Raw genomic sequence first — 16104 nt, 5'->3', positions numbered from 1 at the left:
TGATATCATGTCGATTCTCAAAACCTGAAAGGATTTGCCTCAATGTTTGCAATCCCACAAAAGAGCCAACTACAATTCTTTCAAAACATTTGATTTTGCAATTTTATGCACCACTATAACATATGTACTTGTTGTTATCCTGCCTGTCGTACGGGATTGAGGGTAAAAAGGTTGGAGTGATCAAATCAGAGTCGGTATATATTTCTACCTGGGGTGTCCATGTTAAACTGCTGCGTGTAAATCTCGTAGCAAAGTCAATGAGGTTCGGTAAGTACGTTTATAACCAATGTTTTGCTTTTTGGAAAGTATATTTCACGTTCCCAAATCTAAATTATAACGTTGATGTCCCTTTTCCAGAAAAAAGGGGTTGTTTCTAATACAGGAACTATGCAACGGCCATGGTCCAAATAAAGTCAAAAGGGTCACAAAAAAGTTCAATCACTCAAAATGAATCACAAGTTAGAAATACTGATTGACGATCATTAAATACCATTAACAGTGTTGTTTATTCACATTTATATGATATGCGCACATTGCTCTCAATGCACTCAATGTATGCACATCGGGCACTGGTCTATAAAAATATAGAGTCCTCTTGGACGAGTTGGGTATTTTCTGTGCATTTCATGTTCACGACTTCAACTCGAACACTTTGTCAAGTAGTATATTTATGTTACATTGACATTGACCCACTGCTACTATCAGAATTTCGTGGTACACACTGTATAACCATTCGTACTTTTGGTCTGCCTGGTAAATCCTAAATTCAACTAAACGTGAAACGTAAAGTAAAGTAAAACCATTGACCCTCGGTATGATATTCAACATTAGTGTCATATAGTTTTTCCGTTTAGTACGGATGTAGCTCCACAAAAGCATGTATGTACACATTTCATTAGCAGGTGGCCAAAACATAACACTAAGTACAGCATGATGTGAGACAAATTATTTATTCACGAAAATCTATGAAATGATAAACCATTATGAATGTATATGTACATGTATAAATACATACACACATTAATCACACAACTTCGAATTGTTATTTTGTAAAAATATATCTATAGGGCGTCACGGTCAAAAGCATGCACTGATACAAGAAAACATGCAAATATGACGTGGGACAAAATACTTAGAGCTTGAAATGATCTTTTGATAAAGCTTCACTATGTTTGTTTGTGTGTGTGTGTTTGTGTGTGTCTGTTTTATGAATTAAACGTTATTAATAACCAACATTTTTCAATTGAATATATAATATTTTTCCACGTGATTTTGATACGAACTTAATATATCAATATATCTCTCATATGTTATATTGTTTATCAATACATTAATTTAAAGCCAGATATAAAAATAACTAACTTGATATATTATTTAGTTATCTATGTAAACATTATGTGCATTACTGCAGATTGGTTTACTTACTACTTGAATATCTTCACAGCGTATATACAAAAAGGGTTTGGCAAGAAAACAAACAATTGGATCACTCTTTCAACAACTGGTGGAAATATGGTTTGTGGTGAAATTCCTTCCGAAACGAAAAAAACACTGGGTAATTCAAAAACCAGTTCATATGACACTCAACGGGTCTTTCTAATATTAAATGCGACACAAAACCAATCAAAAAGACATTTTGCTGAAGTGAGAGTTGATTCTAAGAATCCTAAACACATCATAAGCAGGTGTTAATAAATCAGTATCAAACAGTGTTGATACCAGGTGTTTGCATTTAGTGAGCGTATTCTACCCCACTGGGTGGTACCCGTCACAAACGCTTCAAAGGCAAGTCAAGAATCAATGCATCGGAAAGCTTTGCGGAGGCCTGTAACGGTCAATCAACTTTTGCAGATTGTAAAATGTAGATATCAATTGTGGAAGCTACTTGAATATTGCTTGACAAAAGGGGATAGATGACAGTTGAAGTCGTCCCTCATGTCTTCATGTACAAACACAACCATGCCTAAATCATTACTTTCTTTCCTCAGTTCTTCTGTCCTTCTTTCTGTCTCTGTTTAAGTAATCCTCATCTGGACGGTATAGCTGTGTACTTATCTTAGGATGTAGCTAGGACAGGACAATATTTTTTTCAGATTTAAACTAATCGTGTATTTGATATATAATCTTGCAAGAACATTACTCATTCATTTACTGGTGACAATTCACGATAAACATGAAGGCATATACAGTTAGACGCGTCGTCATTGAATAAGCAGAAGAGCAATTCGAAGCCATGACGTTTTAAACAGACATGTGAAGTTCACTTGGACATCAATGTCCTTTTGCAGTCAGTCGACTCTCGCCTTGCGTTTTCATATCGTCCTTGATTACCTGAAAGGAGACTGGTAATTATGACACAGGTAAAAACGATAATCAGTGTAATATTCACAAATATAGACCGGACTTTAAAAATAATATTTACTCTAATTTACACTTCAATAGCATCGTGTGGAACGATAATATGTGTATTTACCTCAGTTTGTTTCTTTTCCATTAACAAGAGTCGGTCTTTTAATGTCTTCATATACTTGTGGTGTTCTCTCGTGAAGACTCTCATAGGAAGAATCACCTACAAAGAAAACGTTCATTATTAAATGATATCATTTATGATAACAATAAAATGTTCATAAGTGATCCTCTCATAACAGAAAAGACAACACGAGGCAATGCATAACTGGGGGTCCCTAAATCCTTATAGCAAGTAGTGCTAAGGTTGAATCATGCCATGGTGTCTGCGGGACCTGGGGAAAAAGACTACTTTTCCTCTGGGGTGGAATGGTACGGTTAGCACGTGCAGCCGACGCAATAGGACCTGTACGACTGGCACAGTCACAACTGGTTAACTTCCATGTGTAATACCACCAGTAAAGTAGCTATGATCTTTGTAGTGTTGATATTCGTCAAAAGAACGCATCATGCATATCAATATGACCCTTACTCGCTCCCCTAATAGGAAAACCATGCTCCACATGATTAATCTCTTTAAGATATCTTTTACATAAATATGCGTTGGACACTTCTAAGCAATGGGTGCATTCGTACTCGTATCTTAAAGGCAGTGTTGTAAAACTCCAACATTCAAAAGATATAATAAACTTACAGTGGAGACAAGTATGTATGTCTGCCTTCAGCTTACCCTGCGTGGGTGAATCTCCGACCGTTTCAAATTCCCTTAGTTCTGTATATGTCTGTTTGTCAGCCTCCGTTTCAACACCTGAATAAACATATAGAGCAAATATTGTGAGGAAATATTAAATAAAGGAATTATCGAATAACATGAACCGTCGTAACTCATCCTGTTACTCAAATTTTATTGCATTAAATGATCTTGGTTTTATTATTTGGCGCCAATGTGAATATGCTTGCCTTGAATAGATATCAATAACGTTTTACTCTGTAGACAATGATGTCGTTTCAAGGCATAAGTAAGTTTGTTATTTTTCTAACTGGTTTCTTGCAAAGACAAATCATGTTCCATAGGGCCATGATAACTGTGATTATTACGAACTTGAATACGTATTTGTCTCAGCAGGCAAGGTGCCATCCACTTCCCGTCCACGTTGACAACTCTGTAAAACATATTTTGGTAATTTTTGGACACCTTCTACAGAATTATCCGGGACATTTGTTGCTATATTAACAATACCTTCATACCCTACCTTCTGAGTATGTGTACTCCCCGTCACACGAAACGCTAATATATTCATATTGGTTAATATATGAAGAAATACTCAATTCAAGATATATTTGATTGATTCCATGCACAAACGAACAAAATGTTAAATTGTCTGAACCGACGCTCATGAGCGTATCACATGTGACGTCATAGATCCATGACTCGAGATACACCATTTGTCTCATGCAGGATTAGTGTGTAAAGTTCATGTAAAAAAATCACATGCAACATATAGTTATAAAAATAAAAACACCTATGGTGACACTTTGCCGATTGTTAGCTGTCTCATCAAATAGTACACTTTGGAAACATCTCTTCTTAACGTACATACTTCTCTGTATGGTTCACGATTCTTTTAGCGGGGGTTATATATATAAGTAATTAATTAATAAAAGATTACAATTGATGTATTTGTATATGCATGTATTTGTATAAGTTCCAAGCAACACAAGAGCCATTACTTACATCATCTTGTCGTTGACCCGTTATTGTTTCGCCGCTGGAATCAACACCACCTTTCTTTAAACCAACTGAAACAATATGTATATGGTTTAAATGACGCATTGTCCAAGCTGTGAAGAGGTACTCCTGCCAAGTTACTGTTGAAAATCCCTCATACTCTGTATATACTCTATGATTCTCATTTTTATTTTTACCCCTGTCAACGAGAGAATTAGTTTAATTTCTTCGATTACTGTGATCTCAATTCCGTGTGGAAAACATGAGAGCTAGCCTTCACAAAACACAAATAATTCTCGTTATGTCATCCTGTAGTGTTTCTGTTTCAAAGGAATGTTACATTTTGAACAACCAAATGCCACCAACCACCCTCCCCCCGTAAAAGTGATTGCCTGAAACTGGTATTCAAACAAATGAACATCGGTTGCAATCTAACATATGCTTGCCATACATGCCGAATTATTTATTTCAGAGAAACCTTGGAAGTGTGTATCCTTGAAACTAAAACACTGGGCGCTTTGCGAGGTCGTTCTGCCTGACATAACACAATACATGCATTGATACCGATATATGCACCTTTAAAGAGACTTCGTCTGTATACTATGACGACGATTGCCACAATCAGCATCACAATGACAACTCCCTCACCGGCAGCTACAGGGAGGATGTTCCATGATGGGGTCTCCGGTGTCAGCACTGAAACGACTAGTGTACACACTTTGGATTTTGGAACAAGTTCTACATTCACTCGAGAGGATGAAATCCAAGTACATTCATTTGACAGTTGTATAAAACTCAAAATGCATCACACATAAAGTACACTTCTTAGTTGTGAACTGTGAGTAAAAAACATCAATATTTTGGAGCATGTTCCCAATGCCCCAAGATTCCACACATTACTATGCCTTTGGATTATGAGTGACATGAACTGAAATACATTTGGTGGGAAAACATGACTGGTCGAATATATCAACTTCCGATTCGGATCGATCCATTCATGTATTTGTGGCATATGAAGGCAAAACAATATTTTTATTTCACCAAGTCTAGATTCCCAAGATATAATATTTAAAAAAACACTATTTTGGCATCCTAGTTGTTTTGAATTGATCAGGTTTTAAGAAACACGTATTCGCCTGCCAGTCAATTAAGAGCTTGAGGTGAGAAAATTTAGAAGAAAAGATAAGCTTGGCCATTTAGAGATTGCTTTCTCCCCGGTATGTTTGTAAATGAAAATGTTTAAATTTTAGACCTTACATAATGGGGTAAGTTTCAGTTTTACAACATCACATTCTGTGAACATCTCAACATCGAACTCACCATCATTTGTTAAACTGAAGAAAAGAGAAGTGGTCCCCACACTGTTCTGAACGACAACACGATAAATTCCGTAATCCTCGTCACGTTTTATGTGCACTTTCAAAACAGACTGAAGACCGTTAGTGAGGACAACCTTGTCTTTTCCAACAACAACCGGTACTGGGGTCATCCCTTGATAATGATACCAGGTAAAGTTAGGTAATGGGTTGGCTATGACATCTGCAGTCAGTGAAGCAGTAGTCTTGAGTTTTCCCGTTATCATGTTGGTTGATTGCTTTCTAGAGTCATGACGTGGGGAACCTGAATACAATTATGATAAGAGATAAGATGACAATCAACTGGTCGGATGACAATATGTCTTATTGTTATACGCTCTCAGACAGGTAACCTTGACAATTCGTTTGCAAGCCAGATAGAACTGTAGGTATTATTCTATATATGAAATGTTAAGTCACCCCTTCTTGTATCATAAAGGGGATCTGAAGGGGATATTTTTAAACATAAACTTGCAGTTCATCCACCCCAGCGTCCGGTAGGGTATCAATTTATACATGTCTCTGTATGCTCTGAGGTACATTTACCTGACAGTTCAGTTGGGATGCATATTATTACGCACACAGTTCCAGATAGTCATTGTTGGTTTATCAATCAATGTGAGTTATGTACGCACCCCTTTCTAAAAATCATTACTTAAAAAGGAACAAACAGAATCATGCATGTTGAACAGACACAAATATAACACCTCAGTAAGGAAGAAAATTTTCCAATTGTTTTCGATTTTTATCCAATTAGACGCTGTATAATTTGATATGAGAGCTATACCTTTTATCAAAGTATATACAATACTTGTATCGTCGTTGACAAGAAAAAGTAACAAACTGTAGGTGAGACTTAGATGTTTGAATATCGCCATGCGTCACAACTCTTCCGGTCACTGTAATGCAGCAGGAATATTGCTGAGTGCGGCAATTACAAAATTTTAAGACCGGATCATATGCCAAAGAATACATAATGCATTCACAACTCTAAGACACTCGAAATGCTGCTTACACACAAGATTTAACCGTTCCACTGTGGATAGCTGCATGCCTGTTTGATAGTTCTCAGCTGTGCAACGAAACATGTTTCGTAGGCAATGCGTCTTTGTTGTGAAGGTGAGGCTATTTGCAACTCCAAAAGTTGGTTGTGCCTCACTGTCAATGTTCTCCACTGTCATCTTAGCAGTGGGATTGCTCTCAACATTGCAGGTCACGGTTACTGAGGTATTCCCCTGTGTTTCTACCTTGTCAAACTTCAACTGCAGTCCGTCCAAATCTGTAATACAAACATGAAGAACGATGTGCAATATTAAACATTAAACATTAAACTACCCCATGAAAAGAGTGACCCTGTTCTAAAACAATTTATAAAATCAAGGTTTGCATACGTTTTGTTTCATTCATTCATTTTTTATCAGTCAAGGTTATTCTTAATGTATGAGCAAAAACTGATAGTATAGTACAAAAGTACATTGTGTTTTAAACTCCAATGGCAGCTATTTAACATCATTGATATTTAAATTCAGATAATACAAATATATTTTTCATTTCAGGTGTTTGTAATTCGTCGATTAGCAATATACTAATGAGCATTCTTCCCTTCGACTTTGTCATCTCGTGGATAAAGCATCTTCCCCGAGCTCGAAAATAAGGGGACAAAACAGGAACAGTCGGCTCACAGTCAGCTTGATGTGTCTACGTGGGGAATCCATGTTCATCTGCGGTTTGGTATGCCAACCTCTTTATAAGACGGACGGGAATAGTACAGGCAACCACACAAGCGCATATATGCACATTGCTATATAATCGATGCGTGTAATAATCGTAAATCCCATTTCACCTTCATCTAATCTGTTCTCAATTCGGTTTGTAAGCTGCATATATGCAAGTTAACACTGTACATTGAATCACCTCGAGATGTTAGCATGTGCTCAGATGTAGGTCCTCTTGTATTCATATTTTGTGATAGAGTCTAGATGAAGCGCCCCTGATGAAGAATCTAAAATGGTTACTGATTAAATCTTATATGAAATAAGTATATTGAGCAAAATAGTAAAACTGAAATAATAGTAAAACATACAGAGTAGTTCTACAATAGTACGTACATGCAATTCTGACAACGTAAGTTGCTTCACTGTTCGAGTTTGGCAGAGAACTGCTTGCTCTACAGATGAAGTTCCTCCCATTGTCAGATCTCCGGATTGAGGTCAAGTTCAGCTGCACAGACGTGGACCCTGAAGCGGGGATCGTCTGCCCTCCAGATCGGATCCACTGGACTGTTCCTGCAGGGTGACCTCTGTCTGATGTCTGACATGTACAGCTGCCTGTCTGACCAAGGGCTATCCAAGAGGGACAGTTGTGTGTCGGCATTGCTGGAGGCCCTATGAAAATAAACAGCAACATCAATGACCACACAGGGCCACCTCGGCCTAACGTGTAACACTACGAGGGTCATAACACAAGAATAGATTTTTTTTTCTGGCTGTACATCTGGAGTCTGTCTCCTGTCCTCTCTCTGTACTGTACTGCATATGATACACATACTTACACTTTACATTCACTGTGAGTGTCAGACTATCATCTGTAGTCTCCCTCCTCAACTCTCTCTGTACCGTACATAATACACGTCTAGCACTTAAACTGTACATCCACTGAGAGTGTCTGACTATCACCTCCAGAATATGTTCCCGCCTGTACATATGCTGTCTCCCTCCCCACCCCTCTTTCTGTACTGTACATAATACACGTCTAGTACTTACACTGTACATCCACTGTGAGTGTCTGACTATCACCTGTAGCTCCAGTAGCTGTGTTCCTGGCTGCACATCTGTAGTCTCCACCCTGACCTCTCTTGAAGCTTCCTACAGGAAGCACTGTGTTGTAGGACACCTTCTGTGTTCCCTTCATCCAGATGTAGCTACATGGAGGGTTACAGTCAGCAGAACATCTTGAGGTCAGAGACACGGTCAAATCCTCTGTCACAGTCACAGGAGAGGTCGTGTCTAGAGTCACATTGTTGAATGGTCCATCTGGAAAATAACAGGCCATCTGGCAGTCACACATATAGTAGTATTCTCTGTCACAATCACAGGGAATATGTTGCCCATGGCAATGTGTTTGTATGATAATCACATTCACAGATGCAGTGCAGGTATAATCTACAGAAAGGTATTATTATTCACCCTGGCTAAACAACAGTAAACAAATGGACCATTTCTGTACAAATTAATATATTGAGCATCCAATATTATATGGGGTATTTTACCTTAGGATATAAACATACCGTGTTTTCCTTGTAGAGCTAGATTACCTGTAGGTTTATCAGCACAGAAATATACCCGCAGAAAATATATTGAGTGAAGCGGCATGGATTGAGTAAATGTTTATTGTGGGTCTGAATCTCAAATCATAGTTTGTTTACCTCGTTTGACTTTACTCGCATATATGACAGGATATGAATGTGTGTGACACTTATACTCCGTAAGCCACCACGAACCAAACACCCCTAAAGAAAATTAAGCAAGAATTGCAAGTTTTATTTCTACATCGCCTCGTCACTATTACGACTTATCCACATTCAATGTGGCGAAAACGATATGACATCAGCGTAGGATTTAGAAAAGCAAAAGATATCAAGCTGTCGTAAACATATTTACATACTAGCTCTTATAGTTCTTATAATTGTACATATCGTTGTTTAAAAATGCCTACCAACATTCACTGAGAAAAAAGTACCCTTTTATGAATATTTGGTTCATCAGTAATGCGATAAATCGGCTGTTTCAATTAGAGGTCGTTATCGTGATGTGCTAAGAATCGAGCGTTTTCCAAATTTCTTGAGGAATTATCCAATAAATGTGATCTGATTTTAGATCACCTTTCATTGGCTTAATGACACAGGTTGGAAATCTACAAGTGCGAAAACAACCAATATGGACAAGAAAGACAGCTTTTATTATCCAATAAGTTACTGATATGTTAAGTGCCGGCATCATCAAACCCAACATTAGCTGTCTAAACTTGTTCATATGACGTTGACATAACTGACTTAATTAACAATAACATGTTCATGTATACTGCGGGAGGTAGTGTAACGTACACGAATATCGTCAGTTGTATGAACTTTAGTGATGCTCACTCATAGTATACAGGCAGGGTGATGTTAGTTCTGTTTTTTTAACCAGTTTTATACACTACACGTAACCTGTATAAGATCTATCTCTTCTAAGGTACTGTAAGTATACCCCGAACATATACAGAATAGTGCATAGATTCATTAGGTCGTCCTTGAAATGCAAAAAAACTATTGTCCTTAGCTTCGAATTTAAACATCCATCACATTTTGTTTTCATTGTTTATGTTAAAATTTGGAAAAGTGTTTGCTTTATACTGTTCACGTACAAGCGGACAAGCGAAGACATGCTACAGATTGTCGACGATGTTGTCCAGAGCTTATCTTGTAAAATATGTTTTATTTAAATCTCTTCAACGAACGATTATTTGCTTTGCCGCAGTGTTGATGCAGCACATCAATCTGTTATTGTAATTGTAATATTCGTCTATTAATTCTACTTCATTATTTTTTGTAGTAATATTTCTAAATGCTACCGACAATGACAGAGAATTAAGTATTCTTTTCTAAATATCAACTTTCACAGTGATGCGGCCGTTAAATCGACTGTTTCAATGAGACTTCGTTATTGTGTTTGACTAATCAGAATCGAGCACATTCCAAATATTCCTTGTTGAATAATCAAATAAGTGAACTGAGTTTAAATAACCTTTAACTGGCGTTATGACACATGTTGGACATTTACAAGTGCTATAACAGTTAATACAGACATAGAAGACAGCTGGTATTATGTTAATACCCAATAAATTACTGAAATGTTCAGTGCTGGCATCATCAAACACAACATTAAATTTGTTCATATGATGTTAACATACTTGACTCCATTGCCAATAACATGTTGATGAATACACCAGGCGGTGATAGAACATGCATGAATAGCGTCAGATGCATTAACCTTAATGATGCAGACTTACAGTAAACAGGCAGTATGATTTCAACACATGAAAAAAACAATTACGTCATAATATTATAATTCACACAGACGCAGATCCTGCAGGTTCACAAAACTTAACTATTCATACTTACAGTAAACAGGCAGTGTGATGTTGTTGCTGGTTTGTGAAAGATCACAATTCCATCTCCCTTCATCTCTCTTACTGACGCTGGTTATGACCATGTTGTACACGCCACTCTGTCCACAGGAACAGTTGTAACCTGGAGGAGCTCTGAACTGTTCACATGGGTTGCGTAAGACTGTACAAAGGTTTGAATTATCTCTCTGGAAGGATAGGACTTGTCCTTTAGATGACCCTGGTACAGTGCAGGTAAAACGGAAGCTCTGACCCAGCAAGGCGGACGAGGATGACCCAGTCAGTGAAATTCCTCAAACAAAACATATCTTAAATATAATAACATAGATATCCTGTGTGAGGAATAAACATTGAATTTAGAGAGTCTTGGTGAGTAAATACTATTTATTACTATGTCTATTCCTTATACACGATATTTAAGAACCCCAAACACTCAGACGGCATTACCGTTTTGATGTATAAAGTCATTTTTAAGTTCTGTCGTCGAACTCCCTGTTCCCATCTCTCACAAACATTAACTTAACATTTGCATGTGTTCCTGGAATGAGCACGTTAATATACATTACGTCAAAAGGTCAGTGACTTGTCAGTGACAACAGTCAATACAGTTCTAAGACAGTTCTATTACAGTGAGTGAGTGAGTTGGGTTTTACGCTGCTTTTGGCAATATTCCAGCAATATCACGGCGGGGGACACCAGAAATGGGCTTCACGCACTGTACCCATGTCGGGATTCGATCCCGGTTCTTCGGCGTGACGAGCGAACGCTTAAACCACTGGGCTACCCGACCGCCCCTAGTCTATTAGACGTCACGTTTGTTTATAGCCTGCCTGTCCTATCATAACGCTACGAAGTGCAGCGTCGGATATACACGGGGCGACAAAATGAAACAAGGAAACAATTCGGACGCAATTCCGACAACTGCTTTAAATATAGGGGAAAATACCCCAAGCCGCAGAGGTCTACAAGCACAGAGAGATATAGAAAGTGATCCCGCAAGGCTGGTGTCTTCGCTATATTGTTTCGCAAATTATTTCTCCAAGTTACCCAAACTTGTGAAATGCCCAGGTTACGTCCCAGTTAGATACTGATTTTCAGTATCTTAGACAAATGTTTTGATAATGATCCAGCAGTTTCTCCAGTTTCCCGATGGTTAATTCTGACTCAATCGTCGAATGACAAGGGTGACGCCATATTTGTAGCAGACTGAAAGTAGTAAACTGACGTCCAAAAGAAACTTTACCAGAGTTTTAAATCACTCTTGCTCAAACACAACAAACCACATATGCATGAAGTAAAGTGTATTGAGAAGATCAATATATCAACATAATCAACACTGAAAATGACAATCATACCGCGACCGAGAATGACGTCAGAGCCCCCCAAAGTTGGGTGTGGTACAAAACTCGAGCTTTCAGAATCATGGACAATAGGCAGAGTACATAAACAATCGCTCACGTTCAATAACAAGTCATTAGTAGCGTGTGTGACCACCAAATGCCTCAATACACGCACAAACTCTTCGACGCACAGAAGAAGTCAGTCGTCTGATGAGGTCACGTGGGATTGACGCCATTCTTCTTGGAGGGCCAAGATCAGGTCTTGCCGGTTGGCTGGAGAGTGTGGTCGTTGTCGAACATGACGATCCATCAAGTCCCAGAGGTGTTCTCGGGGGGACATGTCGGGTGAGAGTGCAGGCCACGGCAGGGCGTTGACGTTGTTGGCTGCGAGGAGGTTAGTGACAATTCTGGCTGTACGGGCTCTAGCGTTGTCATGCTGATAAATGACACCACGTGGCTGCTGTTGGAGAAATGGTAGGACAACTTGACGAAGAATGTTATCCATGTAACGCTGAGCTGTCAAGGTTCCGTCAACGATGACCAGCGGTGTCCTCTCCTGCCCACCGATCCCTCCCCACACCATGCCACTCCCTCCACCATATGGTTCGACCTCTTGCACGCAACACGCCGCCGTTCGTTCACCCTCTCGGCGGTAAACACGTTGTCTTCCATCAGCCCTAAACATACAGAATCGACTCTCGTCAGTGAAGACAACGCTCTGCCAGTCACGTCGTTGCCAACGTCGTACAGTCCGGGCCCATCTCAATTGCAGACGACGATGTTGCTATAGCTGTTCTGAAAGCCCTGATTCCATGATCCCTGAATCTACTGGCCACTGTCTAACGACTAACCCTGTGACGTAAGGCATTTGTCGCCGATGACGTCACTGTCAGGAAGCGACTTCGGAGGTGCAAGGTACGCAAGTACCGGTCATCATGGGGTGTGGTCACCCTGGGTCTGCCTGTTCTTGGCCTGTCAGCGGTCCCCCTGTCTGTCTGTAACGTTGCATCAAGTTGGTAACGGCAACACGGGAGTAACCGAAGGTTCGTGCAATATGGGCGTGGGTGGCTATCATCTGTACTATACCAAAGATTGGGAAAAGACACGTTGTTTGTCTGTGAGTCGTGGCATTTCTTTTGTGTGTTTTTTTTATCACTGTGGATGTCTGACTTGCCGTTGCAATCGTTTTATACCCTTACCCGCACGTGCAATTGCAGTTGTCCGTGGTGCACGTGTTTTTCACTTTTTCGCGTGTTATCTCGCAAACATGTAACAGACGATTAACATTTTCTGCATACACTATTGTTGTAATTAGGTTATGTGTTTGAGATAGACTTCATCGAAAACAATTTATACTTTGTCTGAAATTTATATTTTCAGTTGGTAAAGTTTCTTTTGAACGTCAGTTAACATACATGTACATGTACATGACCTTTCATATTTGGATCTTTATCCGTTTGTGACCTCAGCGGATACCGTTGTTATTCGTTTGCCTTATCCTGCCGAGAAACCTACCAGTTATATGATAAAACACCTTACACAATCATAAGATATATATGCTAAAAGCAGAGTCCATTGTACGATCCTGACTTTTTCATTCGAAGAAGACCCATTTCTGGCGATGTTTGATTATTTCTTGATGGCCGACATAATTTAAAAAAAATGTCATTTTGCATACATTTGTCTATCTATACGAGCCTTTTGTAATTTATTATCTGTTGATATGTCAGAAAACAATAACAATAGTTATCCATTTCATGGCGCGTGTAGGATTGAAGAATGAAAACATACCTGAACTTAAAGGTATTATCATCAACAGCAGAATATACAGATACCCATCCATGCTCACGTAGTTGCCCTTAACATATGAAAGAACAAATACATATACTTATTTGTAGTAAGGTTGCTTTGTTTGTTGCAGAACAGCTGAACAACTGAATAGCAAAACAACTATGTCACATCCATAGTAAAGTGCAAACACGATATATGGAAAGCTATTTATCAAACTATTGTACAATCATAAATATATGCTGGTTCATAAATGTATAACTACTTGTATATTACCCGTCGGTTAAATGATTCATTTGTGTCGCAGCGACAACAGTTTCCACGATATTTTAAAACATATTGTTTTGTTTCTGATGATTATAGAAACAATCGTGTCTTGTAATCATCCGCATCTTGCATCTTGTAAAACCATCTCCATATTATATTAATATGACATCCTCAGTTCGTTTTCTGTTTATCACCGCTTCAAACATTATTTCAGTTATACGATGTTGTGTCATTACAAGGGGTAACTCATAGGATAGTCAAACATGGCTATAAAATAGTCCTGACCACAAACATTAGGTAACATCTGTTGGTGAACTTAAACGTCGTGCGTACAAACGTCATGTAGCACCTCACGGACGATGCCATCCATTTTGTCTGGGTCCATGGTCGTCAGAAACATTCATTTCCAATGGAGATGGATTTACAATAGCCTCAGACCCATTCAGACACATATTTAACCTTGTGATAATATGTTTGCTCACAACGCCTCAAACCCGTATTATATGCCCACATGGATCCAATAAATGAACTCCATTGCATTTGTTTGACTGGCATACCGATAAACGATTTAAATTTAACTTACCAAATGATGCCTAAATGTATTGAATGATCAGAAATACCAATCATTCTGAAGAAGTTTAACCCATATTTGTAGCATACATGGTTGAATATAGCATTTACCCATAGTGTCAATGTTGATGATTTGTTTAGTTTATTTATCAGCAGCAAATGGCAATGTTTATTGATGACTGTTTTATGAAGACAAAATATGTGTTTAAAATATATGCTCATATACTACAGTACCGATAGGTTTGAGTATATATAGTATTAATCTTACCTTCACTACTTTATAACATCTTTGTGACCGCCAAACTCAACTGGAAGGGACATATATATGTAGCGAAGATAAAAAAACGGAAACACCTATATAATGCTTACTAAAGGCACATTTACGATACAGGATGCCCATATCAAATGCCAGGTGCAGATGTTCACCATTTTGTTTATGTCAAAACGCCAGATTCTATTGATTCCTTTTGGTCATATTACACAGTGTGGTGTATAGATCGTTTTGAATGACTGAATCATGAAATGTGCGATTGTGTTCATGAAACCGTAATCTCGTGTCCCATGTATTTATCAATTTAGACCAACCATATACACATTAAGCTGCTTCCGCTTTGTGTGATGACACATTTTTTTCTACCTCCTTGTTGGAAGAGTTAGATGAGCACAATAAGACCACCTAACACGTCATTGACACGTGTGTTTGGTAAATACACCTTCTTTGCTCTAATGCTCTATGTATGTTGTTGTATGACTCCACTTAGCTATATACAACTCGTTACTTTTGAAAAGACGGTGACGGGTTCCATATACTAGTTGGGCATAAAGGAAATAACGTCATGACACAGCGAACGTATTTCTTTGCCACACAAAACAGACAAATACACTTCAAATATTACTATCATAAGTCACATTAACGGAATTTCGGACATACAAATCATGGTTCTATCATGAATTTGGAAATTTAAAGATTCTGTTTGGTCAGTCAGAGGCAAAAAAAACCATCTGATTGAAACAGTTGGTTTGACCGCCGCATCACAGCGGAAGCTAAAATTCATAGAACAATACTTTTTTCAGTCATTGTCGGTAGGCATTTTTGAAAAGTTATATCTACAACAGCAATATTCAAAGGATGTGTGGCAATGTATTTCGTGCAGAAAACACGATAGAAATTATACCAGAGAATTTCATTTATGTTTTGGAGACAACAGAGAGCTTGAAATTAGGCGCTTTTCTATATACGACTGTGTTGTCATATCTATGAACAATGAGCAATATGACGTCATAATGGTGAGGCGGGGTGTAGAACGAAAGCCTTTCTTTAGCGATGCACAGCTCATTTAATCTTACCAACTTGCCGTCCTTGTATGCTTTCAATGCCTGTCATATATTCGAGAGAAATATTACGGTGTAAACAAACTGCTTGAGCATCTAGAATGCCTTATTTTGTTTAAAGGCTGTTGGTGTTTCCGTAATTCAGATCGAC

The 16104-nt window shown here is 38.4% G+C and overlaps 1 protein-coding gene across 1 annotated transcript; it reads right to left on the bottom strand.

Annotated features, from left to right (window-relative positions):
• Positions 1 to 2474: 2474 nt before the first annotated feature.
• LOC139457604 (uncharacterized) lies at positions 2475 to 6712 on the bottom strand. Its single transcript, XM_071238962.1, has 7 exons — positions 6506 to 6712; positions 5456 to 5755; positions 4712 to 4831; positions 4142 to 4206; positions 3509 to 3569; positions 3137 to 3214; positions 2475 to 2569 (listed from the first exon to the last, which is right to left on the bottom strand). The coding sequence occupies exons 1-7, from the start codon at positions 6669 to 6671 to the stop codon at positions 2475 to 2477; spliced, it is 885 nt and encodes a 294-aa protein (XP_071095063.1). The 5' UTR covers positions 6672 to 6712.
• Positions 6713 to 16104: the final 9392 nt, after the last annotated feature.

This window comes from Haliotis cracherodii, unplaced genomic scaffold, assembly GCF_022045235.1.
Source record: "Haliotis cracherodii isolate W230 unplaced genomic scaffold, xgHalCrac1.p SCAF_12, whole genome shotgun sequence".
In the NCBI taxonomy this organism is placed as follows: domain Eukaryota; kingdom Metazoa; phylum Mollusca; class Gastropoda; order Lepetellida; family Haliotidae; genus Haliotis; species Haliotis cracherodii.
This window is presented reverse-complemented; position numbering and strand designations above follow the sequence as displayed.

What these genes read in the sequence shown, in the direction of transcription:
- LOC139457604 (XM_071238962.1), bottom strand. Translation starts at nt 6,671, where the DNA reads ATGACAGTGGAGAACATTGACAGTGAGGCACAACCAACTTTTGGAGTT. An exon ending in GGAACGGTTAAATCTTGTGT is followed by an intron (nt 5,756 to 6,505) that starts GTAAGCAGCATT and finishes AATTGTATTCAG; the next exon opens with GTTCCCCACGTCATGACTCT. An exon ending in CTTCAGTTTAACAAATGATG is followed by an intron (nt 4,832 to 5,455) that starts GTGAGTTCGATG and finishes TAGTCGTTTCAG; the next exon opens with TGCTGACACCGGAGACCCCA.